Source organism: Gymnoscopelus microlampas (assembly GCF_963454915.1).
Source record: "Gymnoscopelus microlampas genome assembly, chromosome: 17".
In the NCBI taxonomy this organism is placed as follows: domain Eukaryota; kingdom Metazoa; phylum Chordata; class Actinopteri; order Myctophiformes; family Myctophidae; genus Gymnoscopelus; species Gymnoscopelus microlampas.
Window position 1 is genome coordinate 47064769 of NC_139954.1, and position 17298 is coordinate 47082066.

The 17298-nt window shown below is 41.6% G+C and overlaps 1 protein-coding gene across 8 annotated transcripts in view; it reads left to right on the forward strand.

Annotated features, from left to right (window-relative positions):
- fer1l6 (fer-1 like family member 6) overlaps window positions 1-6360 on the forward strand; it is an 80998-nt gene extending 74638 nt beyond the window's left edge. For 6 of the 8 annotated variants that reach the window (XM_084085010.1, XM_084085011.1, XM_084085013.1 and 3 more), the window contains 2 exons: window positions 2501-2601; window positions 4183-6360. In XM_084085010.1, the coding sequence (XP_083941136.1) occupies window positions 2501-2601; window positions 4183-4363 (282 nt within the window). In that variant the 3' untranslated portion in view covers window positions 4364-6360. Of the gene's footprint in view, window positions 1-2500; window positions 2636-3443; window positions 3516-4182 lie in introns of those variants that run through there. The other 2 variants (XR_014602766.1, XM_084085016.1) reach the window with 2 other exon arrangements.
- Window positions 6361-17298: the final 10938 nt, after the last annotated feature.

The window sequence follows — 17298 nt, forward strand, 5'->3', positions numbered from 1 at the left end:
GCATCAATGTGGGAGGTTAGCATTAAGAAAGACTACAGTGTATCAATGTGGGAGGTTAGCATTAAGAAAGACTACAGTGCATCAACGTGGGAGGTTAGCATTAAGAAAGACTACAGTGCATCAATGTGGGAGGTTAGCATTAAGAAAGACTACAGTGCATCAACGTGGGAGGTTAGCGTTAAGAAAGACTATAGTGCATCAACGTGGGAGGGATGCAAACTTAATCGCTGTCTTGTGGAAGCTGCTGTCTTGTGACAGTGCTGCTGTCTTGTAGAAGATGTCTTGTGGAAGATGTCTTGTGGAAGATGTCTTGTGGAAGCTGTCTTGTGGAAGATGTCTTGTGGAAGCTGTCTTGTGGAAGTTGTCGCGCTGCTGTCTTGTGGAAGATGTCTTGTGGAAGATGTCTTGTGGAAGATGTCTTGTGGAAGATGTCTTGTGGAAGATGTCTTGTGACAGCGCTGCTGTCTTGTGACAGCAGGTGTTTAGTTTTCAGATGGTTCTGAACTTCTGCATAGCAGACGTATTGATGTTAACCCATTAAGACCGGGAACGCATCTGTGTCATTTTTAGATTTCTTTGGCTATTCAAAAATAGCAGATATGCCAGCTCATAGCGTGGCACCGAATGCCACGCTACAAGCTTGTAGATCTGCTATTTTTTTTTTAAATCATGAAAAAGCGTTTAAATCTTTTAATATATAAATATCTTACTCAAATCTTTGCTTCTGGGGATTCTACAAATGTTTTTAAAAAACATATGTTGCTATATACCAGTGGTGCGCAAACTTTTTCATGTCAAGGACCACCCAAAATTATATATACTAGACCATACCCGGTCGACGCATCCGTGGGGGGATATGCGCACATGATCTGGCAACCCGGGAGGCGACATTGTTTGACACATAAACGCTGAGATTTGATGAAATTGAAAGACGGGCTTCACAGTTAAGTTCAGATGGTAATGGTCAATGGCTGTGTGCAAAATCAGAGCAATTGGTCCAGCCACTGAGGAGAACCGGGTAGCTTCACTCACCTACCACTACAGACAGAGGTTACTAGAATTATAGTAGGATTTGGCCGCGGACCCCCATCTCAAAATATGTTGTTCCAGGGACCCCCCAGCAGAGAAGTTAAATGAGTTAAAAATGTTCTACAAGCTCATAGCGTGGCACTCGGTCGCGCTATGAGACTATATGACTATAATCTAGTTTAAATTAGCTGCTACCTTGTCGGTCTACATAAAAGAATAAAAGAAAATTACGAGAAAAAACAACAACTAGAAAAAGTGCTCCTCGGAGCACACGTCTCCGGCAGGTCAGGTCGGTTATTGTGGCCTGGTGGTGCTATAATAGGCCAATGTGAAAAGTGTGCCATTTCTTCATAGGCCTTTCACGGCAATCGGACACTGCATTCATGATTTTAGGCAATTTGTTCCAACACTGTGTTTTGCTAAATTAGACCTGCTGGTGGCGCTATAACAGGCCAATGTGAAAAGGGTGGCATTTCTTCCTCGGCCTAGTGGGAATGTGTGTGCAAAATGTCATGGAAATCGCACACTGCGTTCATGATTTGAGGCATTTTGTTCAAAACGGACCTATCCTGCAAACTTTGGAAGCCAATGTTATCCAATTAGGATGGAATAAGAAATTCCGGACACATCCATCTTAATCACATAGAGATGCTGTGTACTTGTTTTTTGGACATAATCTGACGGAGTAAGAGCAAAAAATGTGTTTTTACAAAAGTCAGCCTCCTGGTAGTGCTCTAAAAGGCAGATGTGAAAAAGTGGCATTTCTTCCTGGGCCAAGTGGGAATCTACGTGGAAAATTTCTCGGAAATCGCTTGCTGCGTTCATGATTTGAGGCATTTTGTTCAAAACGAACCAATCCTGCAAACTTTGGAAGCCAATCTTAGCCAATGGAAAATCGTACAGATCCGTGTTGATCACATGACTATATAAAGACTGTGTACCGATTTGTTTTTTGGAAAAAATCTGCCGGAGTAATATCCAAAAATGTGTTTCGCAAAAGTCGGCCTCATAGAGGCGCTATGACAGGCTGATCTGAAAAATGTGGGGCAGAGGTTCTGCTGTGGCATCCAGGGAGTGTGTGTGTGCAGTTTCACAGCGACCAGGCCAACCGTGGCGGAGATTAGCTAGTCACGGACGGACGGACGGACGGACGGACGGACAGAGGGCAAAACATACTCTCTCGCCATGCTTTTGGCCTGGGGGAGACTAGTACAAGTCGACTAGTTACAAAGTCGACTAGTTGGTGAAACCCCTGGTTCACGGTACCATTTAATACTTACGGGAGTCCAGGACCCCTAGCGGGTCCTCAGAGTTACTACAGGAGGGTCGCCAAACCATTGAGTCCATTTATATATATTTATATATATTTATATATTTTTGTTCATTTGTTTTAACCACAAAAAAAAAAACACAAATAGAGAGAATTGGTTTGGCATCTGTTTGACTGACAGGTGTTCTGATTGGCCTGCAGGGGAAAGTGGAGGCGGAGTTTCACCTGGTGACAGCAGAGGAGGCGGAGAAGAATCCGGTTGGTCGAGCCAGAAAGGAGCCGGAGCCTCTGGAGAAACCTAAGTAAGTTGTAATTATGAGATTACTTAAAGGTAGGGTAAGTGATATTTTTGGGTTAAAACAAAAAGTATTTTGTTCAAAGGTTAAAGCACTATATTCTGATAGTAATCATTGCTATAGAGTGTTTGTTCAGTAACAGGAGTCTCCCCGTCTCTCCAGCTCTTTAATGAACAGAAAATATGTTTTCCGGTAGGTGTCAAAATCTCAGCCAATCAGGAGAAAGTACCCATTTTTAAGCTTCATTTTTATAGTGTTCCAGTTCCAATTTTGCCTGCTCATTTCTTAGTGTCATCACTTCCAATTCCACTCAGGGCCGTGTTTATGCACAGGCAATGTAGGCACATGCCTATGTCTTGTCGGGGGGGGGGGGGGGCCTAAAAATGCCCCCCAAAAAAAAAAAAAAAAAACGGCCACAATCCGCGAAATAACCGCAAAATTTCGCGCGCGCGCGGGTCGCGCACATGCACGCGCGCGCTGGGGGGGGGGGGGGGGGGGGGGGGGGGGCGAAAACTGTCCGTTGCCTAGTGCGCATTTTGACATTAACACGGCCCTGATTCCACTTGTTTAATCTATATCCTGATTGAGTTCTCTATCCTGATTGTATAAAATTGGAAATGAAACTGAAACGAAAATGCATTTTCTGTTTTATAAAGAGCTGGAGAGACAAGGAGACTCCTTTTACTGAACAAACACTCTATAGCAATGAGTACTATCAGAGTATAGAGCTGTTTAACACTTATTTTAACCAAAGAAAATCACTTACCCTACCTTTAATTATGAGATGACTTAAATATGAGATTACTTAAATATGAGATGACTTAAATATGAGATTACTTAAATATGAGATTACTTAATTTTGAGATTACTTAAATATGAGATTACTTAAATATGAGATTATTTAAATATGAGGTTACTTAATTATGAGATTACTTAAATATGAGACAGAGACATGCCAGAGACAGAGACAGTTAAGTATTGTTTCATATTTACTGTTTATACTGAGTCTAGGTTTATTGTTGACCTGTGATCCTATAGTTTACTGAGACACTACACTGTCTCTCTGTATTCTATGATCCTATAGTTTACTGAGACACTACACTGTCTCTCTGTATTCTATGATCCTATAGTTTACTGAGACACTACACTGTCTCTCTGTATTCTATGATCCTATAGTTTACTGAGACTCTACACTGTCTCTCTGTATTCTATGATCCTATAGTTTACTGAGACACTACACTGTCTCTCTGTATTCTATGATCCTATAGTTTACTGAGACACTACACTGTCTCTCTGTATTCTATGATCCTATAGTTTACTGAGACACTACACTGTCTCTCTGTATTCTATGATCCTATAGTTTACTGAGACACTACACTGTCTCTCTGTATTCTATGATCCTATAGTTTACTGAGTCACTACACTGTCTCTCTGTATTCTATGTGTTTACTTTGTTTACTTTAAGTCACTCTGGATAACGAGCGTCTGATAAATGAATACATTGTAGATTGTAAATTGTACTATGACATCATGACGTCCCAATCTACCAAATCCCCCCCTCCTCCCTCCTCCCTCCTCCCTCTCCAGTCGTCCAGACACCTCCTTCTCATGGTTGGTCAACCCTTTCAAATGTTTTTTCCACCTCATCTGGAGGAACTATAAGAGGTACATCATTGCTGCTCTGCTGCTGCTCATCACTGCTCTATTCCTGGCGCTGCTGCTCTACACCCTGCCTGGAGCCATCAGCCAGAAGATCATCAATGGATAACCCTGCCTGGAGCCATCAGCCAGGAGATCATCAATGGATAACACACACACCTATATTACCAGTGATAGAAGAAGTACTCACATATTTTACTGAAGTAAAAGTATCAATACTGCAATGTAGATAGTTTAAAGTTATACAGTGCAGATTTCAAAAAAAAGATTTTTAGCAGCCTCTGCTGGTCATTACCGTCACTGCAGGCCGTTCATTTATTACTCCGTTACCCAGAATTCCATTGGTTTTCACCGGAAGACGGAAGCGTTTCAAAAAGCGTTCTTTTATTTGTTTTATACGATCTGTGGATCGTTTCTCTTAGCCAGTGGAGCTTTAGTTACCGTGAGCTGTGTTTTCTTTATCTGTTTTTTTTTTCGTTCTTCAAATCATACAATCTGTTAAAATCAGCGTGAGTTTCCTTTTTGTTATTAGCGCGGTAGTTCCTGGCCAAACAGGAAACCGGTGCAGTAGTTCCTGGCCAAACAGGAAACCGGTGCATTTCCGCTTCCATTTTCCGGCCAGATGACGTCATTTTCGTGGGAAAGTCATGCTCGACAACGTTCAATAGAAAATATATAAATAAAAGGCTTTCGGGGGTGAAATTCATGGAGTGGGTGTTGTGAAACATTTGCCACTCACAAAAGATATACAATTTAACTTTAGTTTTATTGAAAAAGTTACCTAGCATTACTTTAAGTCCCGTTTTCAAAATGTACTTGAGTAAAAGTATAAAAGTATTGGCATCAAAATATACTTAAAATAGCAAAAATGAAAGTACTCATTGTGCAGAATGTCCCATTTCAGAAGTTCAAAATGTAATAAAAAATCTTTTGAAAAATAGCCGATCTACAAACGTGAGATTGTTGAATAGTTATGACTTTCACTCCACTACAGATACGTTTTATTGTATTGTACTTTGGACTCCACTACATTTCTAAGAATGGAACGAATTACATCATTACATTATGAATTAAAGGAGTAGTTCACTCCAAAACATTACTTATTTTCTATCAATTACACACCCCATGAATTCATGGAGATTGTTTTTTTTTATTTTTTTAAGCGGGTGGCTGCTCTGTAAGAGACAAAATGGATTCTCCTACCGGAGAGACTAACCATTTGAGTTAAAGAACAACTTACAACAAGGGTTCTTTATTAGTTTTAAATGATAATAATGTAACGATAAGTGTTAAAATGTATTCATCATTCATTGCTTTCTATCGTTTCTGCGATTTTTAACTGGGGGACATTCGGGTAGTTGGTAAAAAAATTACATTTTTACGCAATAAGCTGGCTGTATTTGTCTCCGCAAGGCCGAAGGCATGGAGGTCAATTCTTCACATCGGTCTGTTATAAATGGTAAATGGTGCATTTATATAGCGCTTTTATCCAATGCGCTTTACATAGATTGTGCATTACATTCACCCATTCACACACACATTCATACACTGATGGCGGAGGAAACCATGCAAGGCACCAACCTGCTCGTCGGGAGCAACTAGGGGTTCAGTGTCTTGCTCAAGGACACTTCGACAGTAACACTTCTGGTGGAGCCCGGGATCCAACTGGAAACCTCACGGCTTCCATCCGGCCGCTCTACCGGCCACTCTACCCCGAGCCACTGCCGCCCCATATAATACGTTATGGCGCCACCAGGAGGCCTATTTTAGCTAAACATTTTAGCTTGGTACACATTATCTCTATAGTCATGTGATCAAGATAGATCCTGATTGGCTAAGATTGGCTTCCAAAGTTTGCATTAGTGACCCGTTTTGTACAAAATGCCTCAAATCATGAACGCAGCGTCGGGTTTGGGTAAAACTTTGTACACATATTCCCACTAGGCCAAGGAAAAAATGCCATTGTTCAAATCAGCCTCATGGTGGCGCTATAACATGCAGATTCACTATTGGCCTATAACTCTTGAACTGTAGGTCATACACACAACATATTTTTCCCTCGATTCTGTGGCATTCTCTCTCTCTCTCTCTCTCTCTCTCTCTCTCTCTCTCATATTTATTTGTATGTCTATTCATTATATTATTTCATGTTGTATCAAATAAACCTACTAAAAGACATTCAGTAGCATTCTTCATTCTCACTGAGGAAATATTTAATTTCCACAAGTTCAGTTTGGGAAAAGTGGTCTCTGGCACACAGCCATGGGTCTGGACTGGACTGGACTGTCTGAGTAACAGGACTAGTTGTCACTGTAAGACCCAATGTCAAGATAACAGAGATATCACTGTAAGACCCAATGTCAAGATAACAGAGATATCACTGTAAGACCCATGTCAAGATAACAGAGATAAGTGGAATTTGTAATTCATAATGTATTGTCTTCCCCTTCTTATACATTTAGTCAAAAGCACAATATTTGTCTTGAAAGTCACAAGTTAATAATACAAAAAGGTAAAGTACGCATACTCATAAGGCCCCATAAGAAAGATTTGTGTTTAAAACTTTCAAAAGTATTAAGAAATTGCCCAACTGGTATTCCTAAACGTAACCTCAGTAAACTATGTCTAAACCTAACCTTATTCCTAAACGTAACATCAGTAAAACTATGCCTAAGCCCAAACTTATTTCTAACCTTATCCTCAGTAAAACAAATTCAAGAACCGCTGGTCCCCGAAAACAAATGGGGGTATTGTGCTTTGGGGCGAGACTTTCGGTTACCCCAGTCAGCCAACGTCGCCGCAGCCGTGGAGTAATTAAACACCACAAACTACACGGATTACGTTCAAACTAATCTCTCAAGAACAGATTCTGCACTGCGTTGGAATCTGTCTTGAAGGTTCGTCAGAACGTGTACACACTGTGTGGGAGTGGGCGTGGCTTCAGAGGCCGCGCTTTATCCAATCAAATGTAGTGGGCGGGATTCACGTGTCCGTCATCCTTCCTGACTCGAAACTTAAACCGAAACTAATTTAACAATAGCGTCCGCGGAGCAGACAAAACCACGGAAAGATATTCACATTTGAACTTACTCTTTCATCATAGAAACAAGTGGGCTTATAACCAAAACTATCCATGTTCTCTGGGAGAAGTGATGTTAGTGTTCCGTGTAGAAATGTTATCGTCGGAATGAAAACGCAAGCTCACCACCGGAAGTGGAGCGGTGAAGGCAGACTTAAACCCGTTTCCTTGCGCACATGTGCTGCGTCGCCATTGTCCCAGAGTCACACTCAGGAGGAAGAACAGCAGAGGTCGCTGTTTTTCCTTTGCAGTGTGTCTCTGGGTTCCATTCTTCTATATGATTTTTTTTGTATGGTTTTCTTTTCAAAGATATGCAGACAGACAACATGACATTTTTTTTATTTCTATTTTTTTTATCCCACGATTTTGTAACCCCTTCATTTTTCACCCAGTGCCAATTGCCTATGTAATCCTGGGCGCTACACTCCCTCTGCCAGCCTAGGGAGAGCCTAGACCTGAGCTCATGCCTCCTTCAATGCATGAGAGGTAGCAAGCCGCTTCTTATCACCAGCCAGGGGGGAGTTTCCCCGGTAGGACGTAGCGCGTGGAAGGAACACTTTATTCCTACCAGTTCCTTTCCCCTCCATCAGGCGCCCCGGCTGACCAGAGGGAGGCAGTATAGAGACCAGGATTACTGCATGTTTTTGTGAGGGTATTAACTACCGAGAAGCCCCTGACTGCAGCCTTGCAGACAGGGCGGAGCTGATGGTGGGCGGAGTTAAACAGTGATTGTGGGTGTAGTTAAACCATCAACCCCTCCCATTCTGGGCAGGCTCAAACCATAGTTTGTTTTAAGTTCCCCCCGCGGGCGCCCCACTGTTTCAGGGCACCCCATGAGTCGAAGCAACAGTTAAACAACAGCAAACAATAGTTAAACCATGGAAGTAAGTGAGACTGATGTATGTATTCATGATATTATGCATTATGTACTTTTAATAATTGACTTGTAATTAATAATGTACTTGTAATTGTCATGTTAAATCAGTGCAGCGCAATCGTGAAATCTGTGCAGGGCACTTCTGTACGTCAGCTAACTAATAGCAATAGCATTAGCAACCGTTAGCATTAGAGCTAGCAATTGGCTCATGTTTACAATGTTGATGAAATCCTTTGTTGTACAACCTGGCAAATAAAACCGTATGGTGGTTTCAGAATGGGCTACCTCTCTTAAGATAAGCCTAAGACTTTAGAGAGATTATTTTATTTAGTTATAAAGCTGAATATTAATACAGAAGTCAAGAGGCTTACTTGAAATCAGTGGTTCTCAAACGTTTTAATTTCGAGGACCCCCATAACTATGAGTGTACAAATGAAACCAAATGTACCTGTAAAGGTCCATTTGGTTCCATTAGATTAGTACACTCAGAGTTACAGGCCTGTAAGGGTCCATTTGGTTCCATGTGTACATTCTCAGAGTTACAGACCTGTAAGGGTCCATTTGGTTCCATGTGTACATTCTCAGAGTTACAGACCTGTAAGGGTCCATTTGGAAACCCCTCAAGAACCCTCAAGGAACCCTGAGGGTCCCTGGATCCCACTTTTGAGAACCACTGCTTTTAATAAATGCATAACTAATATAGAGCATATTTGATTAAATGTAGTATGTGACAGATTTAGAGAGAGATATGTATATACATACATACATACATACATCCTAATATGGTCATCCTATTTGAGCAACAAGGTCTGCATGTACAGTTGTAAGCACCAGCACTTTATGTCTGGAAGACTGTGCATTCATGCGCTGGTTCATGCTAACGGCCTAGCCGAAGTTACAAGTTGAGTCTACACAATAACGTTACAATAATGAAATGAGTTGCTTATTTTATCCTATACTAATTATCATGCCTTTCATCCTATACTAATTATCGTGCCTATTATGTCTATGCTTGTTTTCTCTTATGTAGAGACACATATCTGTGTTACATGAGGGCGGTGGGAGTCCCAAAGCAGAATACTGCAAAATGACTGAACAGTACAGATGTCCTTTCTGTCCTTTCAATGGTGGCCAGTATATGTTGGACAACTACCACATCAAAGGCCATGCTTCAGTGAAGCACAGAGGTACTATGGAATATCATGTATTCACCATCGTGTATTTTGATTTGACCTATTTTAGCATGCATTGTGACGTGTATGATGAGGCAGTAAACTGTGTGTTACCCGGCTGGTTAGTTGTAATAAGAAGTGGAGGAGAAGAGACGTCTAGACCAAGGTTTCCACTCATTAATGTATTCAGCATCAAGTACAACAGCATAGCAGAGAGAGCCAGGAGCCGGAAGCTCCCTGCAGCCTGACGGCCTGTGACAATACTAGTCCTGAGTTACATTACATTCACCTTTTAAACTGTGGGTTCACATTTGAATGCAAACGGTTCATGTGGGGTGGGGGTCAATGATCCCCCACCTGTTGATCATGCTCTGAAGTCCTTTGAACATTGGCAAATGGTACTGTCTCTATCTGCTGCTTCCTCTGCTCTGTGTGTGAGCAGGATGGGACCGTTCTCTGATCAAACAGTCTTCAGATTGACAATAGGGATGTAGATGTACTTCTAATCAATCAGAGTGTCCCTGATTGATTAGCCGACGCCGGTGTGTCTGAGTCAAACAAACACTATGAGTCTTACTTTAGCTTGTAGTATATTTGCTATTATAATAATAATCTGTTTTTACTTGCATACTGTCATATAACATATAGCAAATAAGGGCTAATATACGACAATTGTTTTTAATCTTCTGTAGTTTTTTTTTTATCCTGCATTGGAAAACAAAATCTGCCTCTGTATTCTTGGCCCTTAAATTGTTCCTTTGCACTCTTATGTTACCATTTACACAGTCCTTTATTAGACTAGGATTCATGCTGTTTTCTCTGATTTTACGCTTGTAAGTCGAGTTAAATGGACCCTATTATACCATTTATAATCAAAATGACAGCTCAATCAGAATAAAAATGCCTCATGTAAACAAGAAGAACTCCGGTTAGCATGTGACTGTACTCTACAAAGGGACTAAGCAATGCTAGGCTGCCAAGATTATTGTAATACTGTAAGTTGACTCTATTAACAATCATGCAGCGATGCACGAAAATAAGGATGTAATAGCAAACAGAGAGAAATGATTGGCATACGTTTACATACTGATATTTTCCTGTTCTGAATATCAAAAGGTTTATACCACCGCTCTCAACCAGAATGAGAATTACTTCCGATAATACTGGATTGGAATATTCTCTTCCACTTGACAGTTTGCATTTTAATTCAGATAGCGCTGTCATTCTGATTATAAGTGGAATATTAGGGTCCATGTAAACGCAGTCACTGTTACTTTACTGTTGTTCCCTCTTTCAGAGTTCACAATCATAAAGTGTGGCTTGAATTGCCGAAAAACCACACACTTCCATTGTTGCTACTGCACAGTCACAATACTCAATAGAGCATGTTTTTTGACACACCTGAAACTGCATGACAAGGACTCAGGAGTCCTTAAAAAGCACCCAGAGGTTCCCCACAAGCACCCAGAAACCCAGGCCCTTGGACAGCCCACAGAGGTAAGCCTGCTTTCACAATTATTACATCATGTGCCCTGTGCAGTTTTGTCTGAAAAGGCAAGCATTCATGGAATTTTGACGTGTAAATTCCAGTGTTCAATGCAAAAAACACAATTAATTGTTAATGGCAAATTGCAGGCCCTGGCCCTTGGACAGCCCACAGAGGCCCTGATACGGCAACCAGAGGTCCTCCACAAGCACACAGAGGTCCTGAGACGACAACCAGAGGTCCTCCACAAGCACACAGAGGTCCTGAGACGACAACCAGAGGTCCCTCACAAGCACCCAGTAGTTATAAAGCTCCCCAAGTCACCTGGTCTCACTGTACAAGGCAAGCCTACAAAAGTCATGGTAAGTTGTCCATGCTGCGAGCGGGAGTTAAATCAGAAAAATGTAAAAGTACATTTACAAAGAAAGCATGTAGATTGCTTTGAACCAGTGTCCAAAGACAGATATCTGTAGCCTGGGATCCAGCCTGATTCGCTACGTTCGGCGGACTTTTTTTTCTCTCTTCGCCTCTCAGTCTGGAATGCCTCCTATCTCCAAGGGAGGCGGGACATGACAAACGTTTCGAATCGTGCCGTGGCTTCTGATTGGTCTGTGGTGCGGGGCGGGACAAAAAAACTGTGTGATCGTTGTGATTCGTCATTCTTTTGAACAACATCCAATCAGCAACGACGTTGCCTAACGTAACATATGTAGTTCCAGTGTAGTTCTGCAAGACGAGTCAATGGGGTGCATTCCAGACTGGGAAGCGAAGAGAGAAAAAAAGGTCCGCCGAACGTAGCGAAGCAGGCTGGATACCAGGCTAAGATATCTGTCCAGTGAGTGCATTGATGTGAGGAATGGTGTGTTTGCTGTTGAAAAGTCATTTTCTGGTCCAGCAACACCCATACACGTTGTGAACAATATTTGGGGATCCACACAGAAAATAATTTGTGAGGTTGACCAATGTCGTCTTAATTATGATTTTGCTTTAAGGAGTAGGATGCTGTCCTTTGAATGTGAGCATATACGTTCATTATTATACGCCCCACTTGCAAACAACACAACAGTGACTTTGACCGAGGAGGCCTTGGTGACAATGGTGCAGAATAAGTGGTTTGGTGAGGAGCGCAAGGCCAGTCTCATACAGCATCAACACGAGGCAGATGCTGAGGGTGTGCCCCTGTCTGTCAAGCTGACTGTTGGGGGACCATCCACAAAGTTCCACATCCCTGTGTAAGAGTCGAAGGTGTCTTATTATAGTAGACTAGGAAGGGTCATGGTAGCGTATGATAGTAAGCAGAACAGTTGGCATTGTCCTTGTTCAAAACCAAGGCATTCTTGCATCCACAAAGTAGTTGCAAAATGGCACCTGTTTGTGACAGAAAGCCAACTGTTTAGGAGGGTGAAAACTACTGAAGAGGGAACCCTTCATCCTCCACAGCCAACCACAGAACAGGAGGAGAATTATTCACCATGTTATCCACCATGCGATAAAGGTGTTGAACAGATGGTGAAGTACCTCATGGAAAATAAAAAAAATACCTGCTGAACTTCCTAAGGAGATCATACTGCAGTCCAGAGGTAAATTGCCTAAAGATGCCTTTCCCAAGTGCCTGATTCCAAAGGAGGCCAAATGCAAGGCGTGTGGTGCCATTCTAAGCGAACCTATACGGATCACTTCAGATGGGAGGATTCGGACGACCTCAGGTGTAGTTGAAGGTCAGTAATATCCGTTTTCTTATAACCTCTTAATGATCATACTGTACATGACACAACTTGACACAGTTTGTTTAAAAAGGCATGCCATGTTTATATTGTTCCTTTTTAGGCATATCAACCTACAGAAAGTCATGCTGGAATTGCAGCATGGTTTACAGGTACCAGGAGTGGGAGGATGGTGTCCACAACTTTGACCACATAATCATGTCTCTGCACTTATGCCTGTGGATAAGGAACGCTTTAGAGGTGAGAACAAACCACCTAACGTCAGACAAGAAATGTGTGCTTTTGATGATCCATTACTATGCTTAACGACCCAGTAAATGGAATTAATTGATGTGTTTCTAAACACATTAGACTGCATTATGTTAAAATGTCATGGCTGAAAACATTTTGCCCATCTATGACAGTGTTAACTCTCACAGGAAAAAAACAGCAGATCTGATTTAGATCTGCTTTTTTTTGGTGCTATTCTAGAGGTTCGGGCCGCTGCGCTTCCCTCACATCTAGAGTTTGGGCGGCGTTGTACCCATCTGTCTGTGTCCCTTTTGTGCCCATGTATGGAGATATCTGCATCTGTCTACCTGTGTCCCTTTGATGCCCATATATGGAGATATCTGTATACTGTATGTCAGTCATTGTCCCTTTTATGCCCATATATGGAGATATCTGTATCTGTCAGTCATTGTCCCTTTTATGCCCATATATGGAGATATCTGTATCTGTCAGTCATTGTCCCTTTTATGCCCATATATGGAGATATCTGTATCTGTCAGTCATTGTCCCTTTTATGCCCATTTATGGAGATACCTGTATATGTCAGTCATTGTCCCTTTTATGCCCATATGCAGAGCGCTGATGTGTGTGCCCATATATGGGCATGCCCCCTTTTGCCCCCTTTTGTGCCCATATATGGAGCTCCAATGTTACTCCTTGACTAAAAGCTTAATTTCTCCATTTCTTTTTAACGTGGTGGAAATGAGCCGTTTGAATCTCTAAGGTCAAAACGTGTCGCACTGCGACGCGTTGTGAGCTTATAGATCAGCAATGCCTGACCCTGGCACACAGCTAAGTATAATGTTTAACTCTAATTTACGCAACGATTCGATGCGTATCACGATACGTGGGCGTCGATACATGAACGATACAGGACAGGTTAATTTAGAACGATACGATTCCATTCAGTGATTTAAAATCGATATAGTAACTATTTATTTACCCAAAAATTCTGTGTGAAAAAAAAAAATTCCTGGATACTGGATATAAACCCCTCTTTCTCTGTTTTCTTCTTAAAAGTACTTAGTATTTATTGATCAAATTGATTATTTGCATTGCAAAATGATTCGATAGATACAAAGTCAAACGATGCAATATTTTGCTGTTTTTCAAAATGATTTTCAAAACGTTTTTTTTCGATGCAGTTACTATATCATTACACCTCTACTCTAATGCCATGTCCTATCCCTAAACCTAACCTCCAAATGTCTTATCCTAAGCCTGAATCTTTTCCCAATTGTCAAGCACACACGCACACACACACACAGACGCACGCGCGCACGCCCACGCCCACACACACAAACGTTTGAAATAACCGTGATATTGATGTGAAGACACATCGCCCAGCCCTCTGCGTAAAGGCCCTGGTGAACTCTTGACCCGGACTATTACAGATGATGGTAGTAGCAAAGCTTTGCCAACCTTTGGAGGTTGTGAACTTGTGTTGAGGCTGAGTGGTCTGATTCGGCTGGTTGGCACATGCAAAGCGTGTGTGTGTGTGTGTGTGTGTGTGTGTGTGTGTGTGTGGGGGGGGGGGATCTACAAGCTCACAATGCGTCACGATGCGACGCATTGTGAGCTTGTAGATCGGCTATTTTCAAATGGCCGAAATGTATATAGGGCCGAAGTGGTTAATGTATGTTTTGTAATGATCTACATCTACAAAGTAACTAATAACTAAAGTTTTCAAATAATTGTAGTGGAGTAAAAGTACAATATTTGCCTCTGAGATGTAATGGGGTAGAAGTAAAAGTATAGAAAATTGGAAATACTCCAATGAATTAAAAAATACCTCAACATTGTACTTAAGTACAGTACTTGAGTAAATGTACTTGGTTACTTTCCACATTGTAGCTCGGTGCACACTCCATTATGAAGCCATGCTGGCTAAACTTCCAGCGTATACCTCTGTATAGCTTCTATGTTCCACCTCTGGTCAGTGGTGAGGAAAGTACCCACAGTTTTTACTCAGTGATTCCCCCCCCCCTAAAACATAATCATCAGGTATTATGGTTATACTAGGAGGAAGATTTAAAAAAAAAAGTGTACAGAAAGTGTTAAAATTATGTTTTTATGTGGACACGCCTCCAGTTCATTAAGTATACCTGGTTCTCACCTTAGCACCTCCTCCACCACCTTAGCACCACCCACCTGTCCTAGTCCCTCCTCCTCCTCATGCCCACACCTGTTGTGTTATGATAATGAGGGGGAGGGTATAATTTGACTGTGTCATTAAAGCGCTGTTTTTCTATTGGCACGTTTGACCCTCAAGGTTTCAGCCTCCAGGTAGAAACTCAAAATAGTCAGAGAAGACATAAAACACCTTAAAAACACCACCAGGGGGCTTAATGCAGTTATACCGACCTCATAGACCATTGGTTCTCAAAGTGGGGTCCGGGGACCCCCAGGGGTACTTGAGGGGGTTCCAGAGGGTCCCCAACTAAATGATGGATAGGAACCAAATGGACCCTTATGTGGTTGTACCTCTGAGAGTGTACAAATGGAACCAAATGGACCCGTTAGGGTCCATTTGGTTCCATTTGTACACTCTCAGAGTTAAATTAACATTGATTTTATAATATAAATTGGGGTCCCAGGGATAGAAATGCCATTAAATGGGGGTCCGTAGCCTAATGCATGTCAAACTGGGGTTCCTTGAAACTATTCTTTTTACGGCTTGAGCCGTCAAAATCTTCTCTTATGGGGTCCCTGGCTTATTTTTTCAAATGGGGGTCCGCGGGCTAATAAGTGTCAATTTGGGGGTCCTTGACATGAAAAGGTTTGAGAACCACTGGCTTAAAGCAAACCAAAATGTGTAATCATGGGTAATTATCAGCTCCATTTGTCACTGGTGTCATTTCTCATATTCTATTGTAATTATTCCGTCTCATGTACTATGTCTACTTATTACGGGGCCAGAGCTCAGCTCTGGAACCGTATTGTTATTGGCAGTATTCTCTCACTACTACTTCTTCTTCTTCTTCTTCTTCTTCTGCCACTTTTCGCAGTTCTGGCTGAACCGTGCAGTCGCTTTTTACGAAACTCGGCCATATGGTAGATGGTCATGAAAAACAATGAAGAAATAATTCTCACAATCTTTCGTCCAAAGGTGGCGCTATAGCACTCAATTGAAAATGGCAACTTTGAACAGGTACAACTCATGCCCTGTTTGACCTAGAGCCATGAAACTTGGATACACATATGCGTCTCCTCATGCTGAACAACTTTCACACTCTGACTTTTGACCTCTGACCTTTAGATCTCCCACCATTTTGAATTATATGAAAAACAGTCATTGGCTCCTAACTTCTGCATTTTTTCACTTATGGAAAATCCGTTGGAATTTTTTGTAGGCAGTGGTCCAAAGTTCAAGTGTTAAACGTTTCGTGCAGATTGCTCAAAAATCCCAGGAGGAGATAGATTTTAACTATTACAGTTTTATGAAAAGTATTCATCTGTGCCTAAAACATACATGCAGACTCACATTTCTTTGAAACTTTGCAGAAATGTACAGGGTCATTCCAAATATCACTGAAACCAATCTTACTCCAATTGGCCAAAAGGGGGCGCTATAGCAATTTTTTGAAAAGGCAGACTTTAAACAGGCATAAGTCATGCCTCGTTTGGCCGAAAGTCGTGAAACTTGCTTACACATGTGCCTTGACTCATGAGGAACACACGTATCGATTTGACCATTAAGCTCCGCCCTTAGATTTTCCGCAATTTTGAGCAGTTTGAAAAATACTTGTTTTTGCCAGTTCTGGCTTAACCGTGCATACGCTTTTTACGAAACTCGGCCATATGGTAGATGCTCATGAAAAAATACCAAAAAATAATTCTCACACTCATTCGTCAAAGGGTGGCGCTATAGCACTCAATTGAAAGTGCCAACTTTGAACAGGTACAACTCATGCCCTGTTTGACCTACAACCATGAAACTTCGATACACACATGCGTCTCTTCATGCCCGACAACTTTCGTGGTCTGACTTTTGACCTCTGACCTTTAGATCGCCTACCATTTTGAATTATATGAAAAACAGTCATTGGCTCCTAACTTCTGCATTTTTTCACTTATGGAAAATCCGTTGGATTTTTTTGTAGGCAGTGGTCCAAAGTTCAAGTGTTAAATGTTTCGTGCAGATTGCTCAAAAATCCCAGGAGGAGATAGATTTTAACTATTGCAGTTTTATGAAAATTATTCATCTGCCCCTAACACATACATGTAAGACTCACATTTCTTTGAAACGTTGCAGTAATGTAGAGAGTCGTTCCAAATATCACTGAAACCAATCTCACTCCAATTGGCCAAAGGGGGGCGCTATAGCAATTTTTTGAAAATGCAAATTTTAAACAGGCAAAAGTCATGCCTCGTTTGGCCGAAAGTCGTGAAACTTGCTTACACTTGTGCCTTGACTCATGAGGAACACATCTATC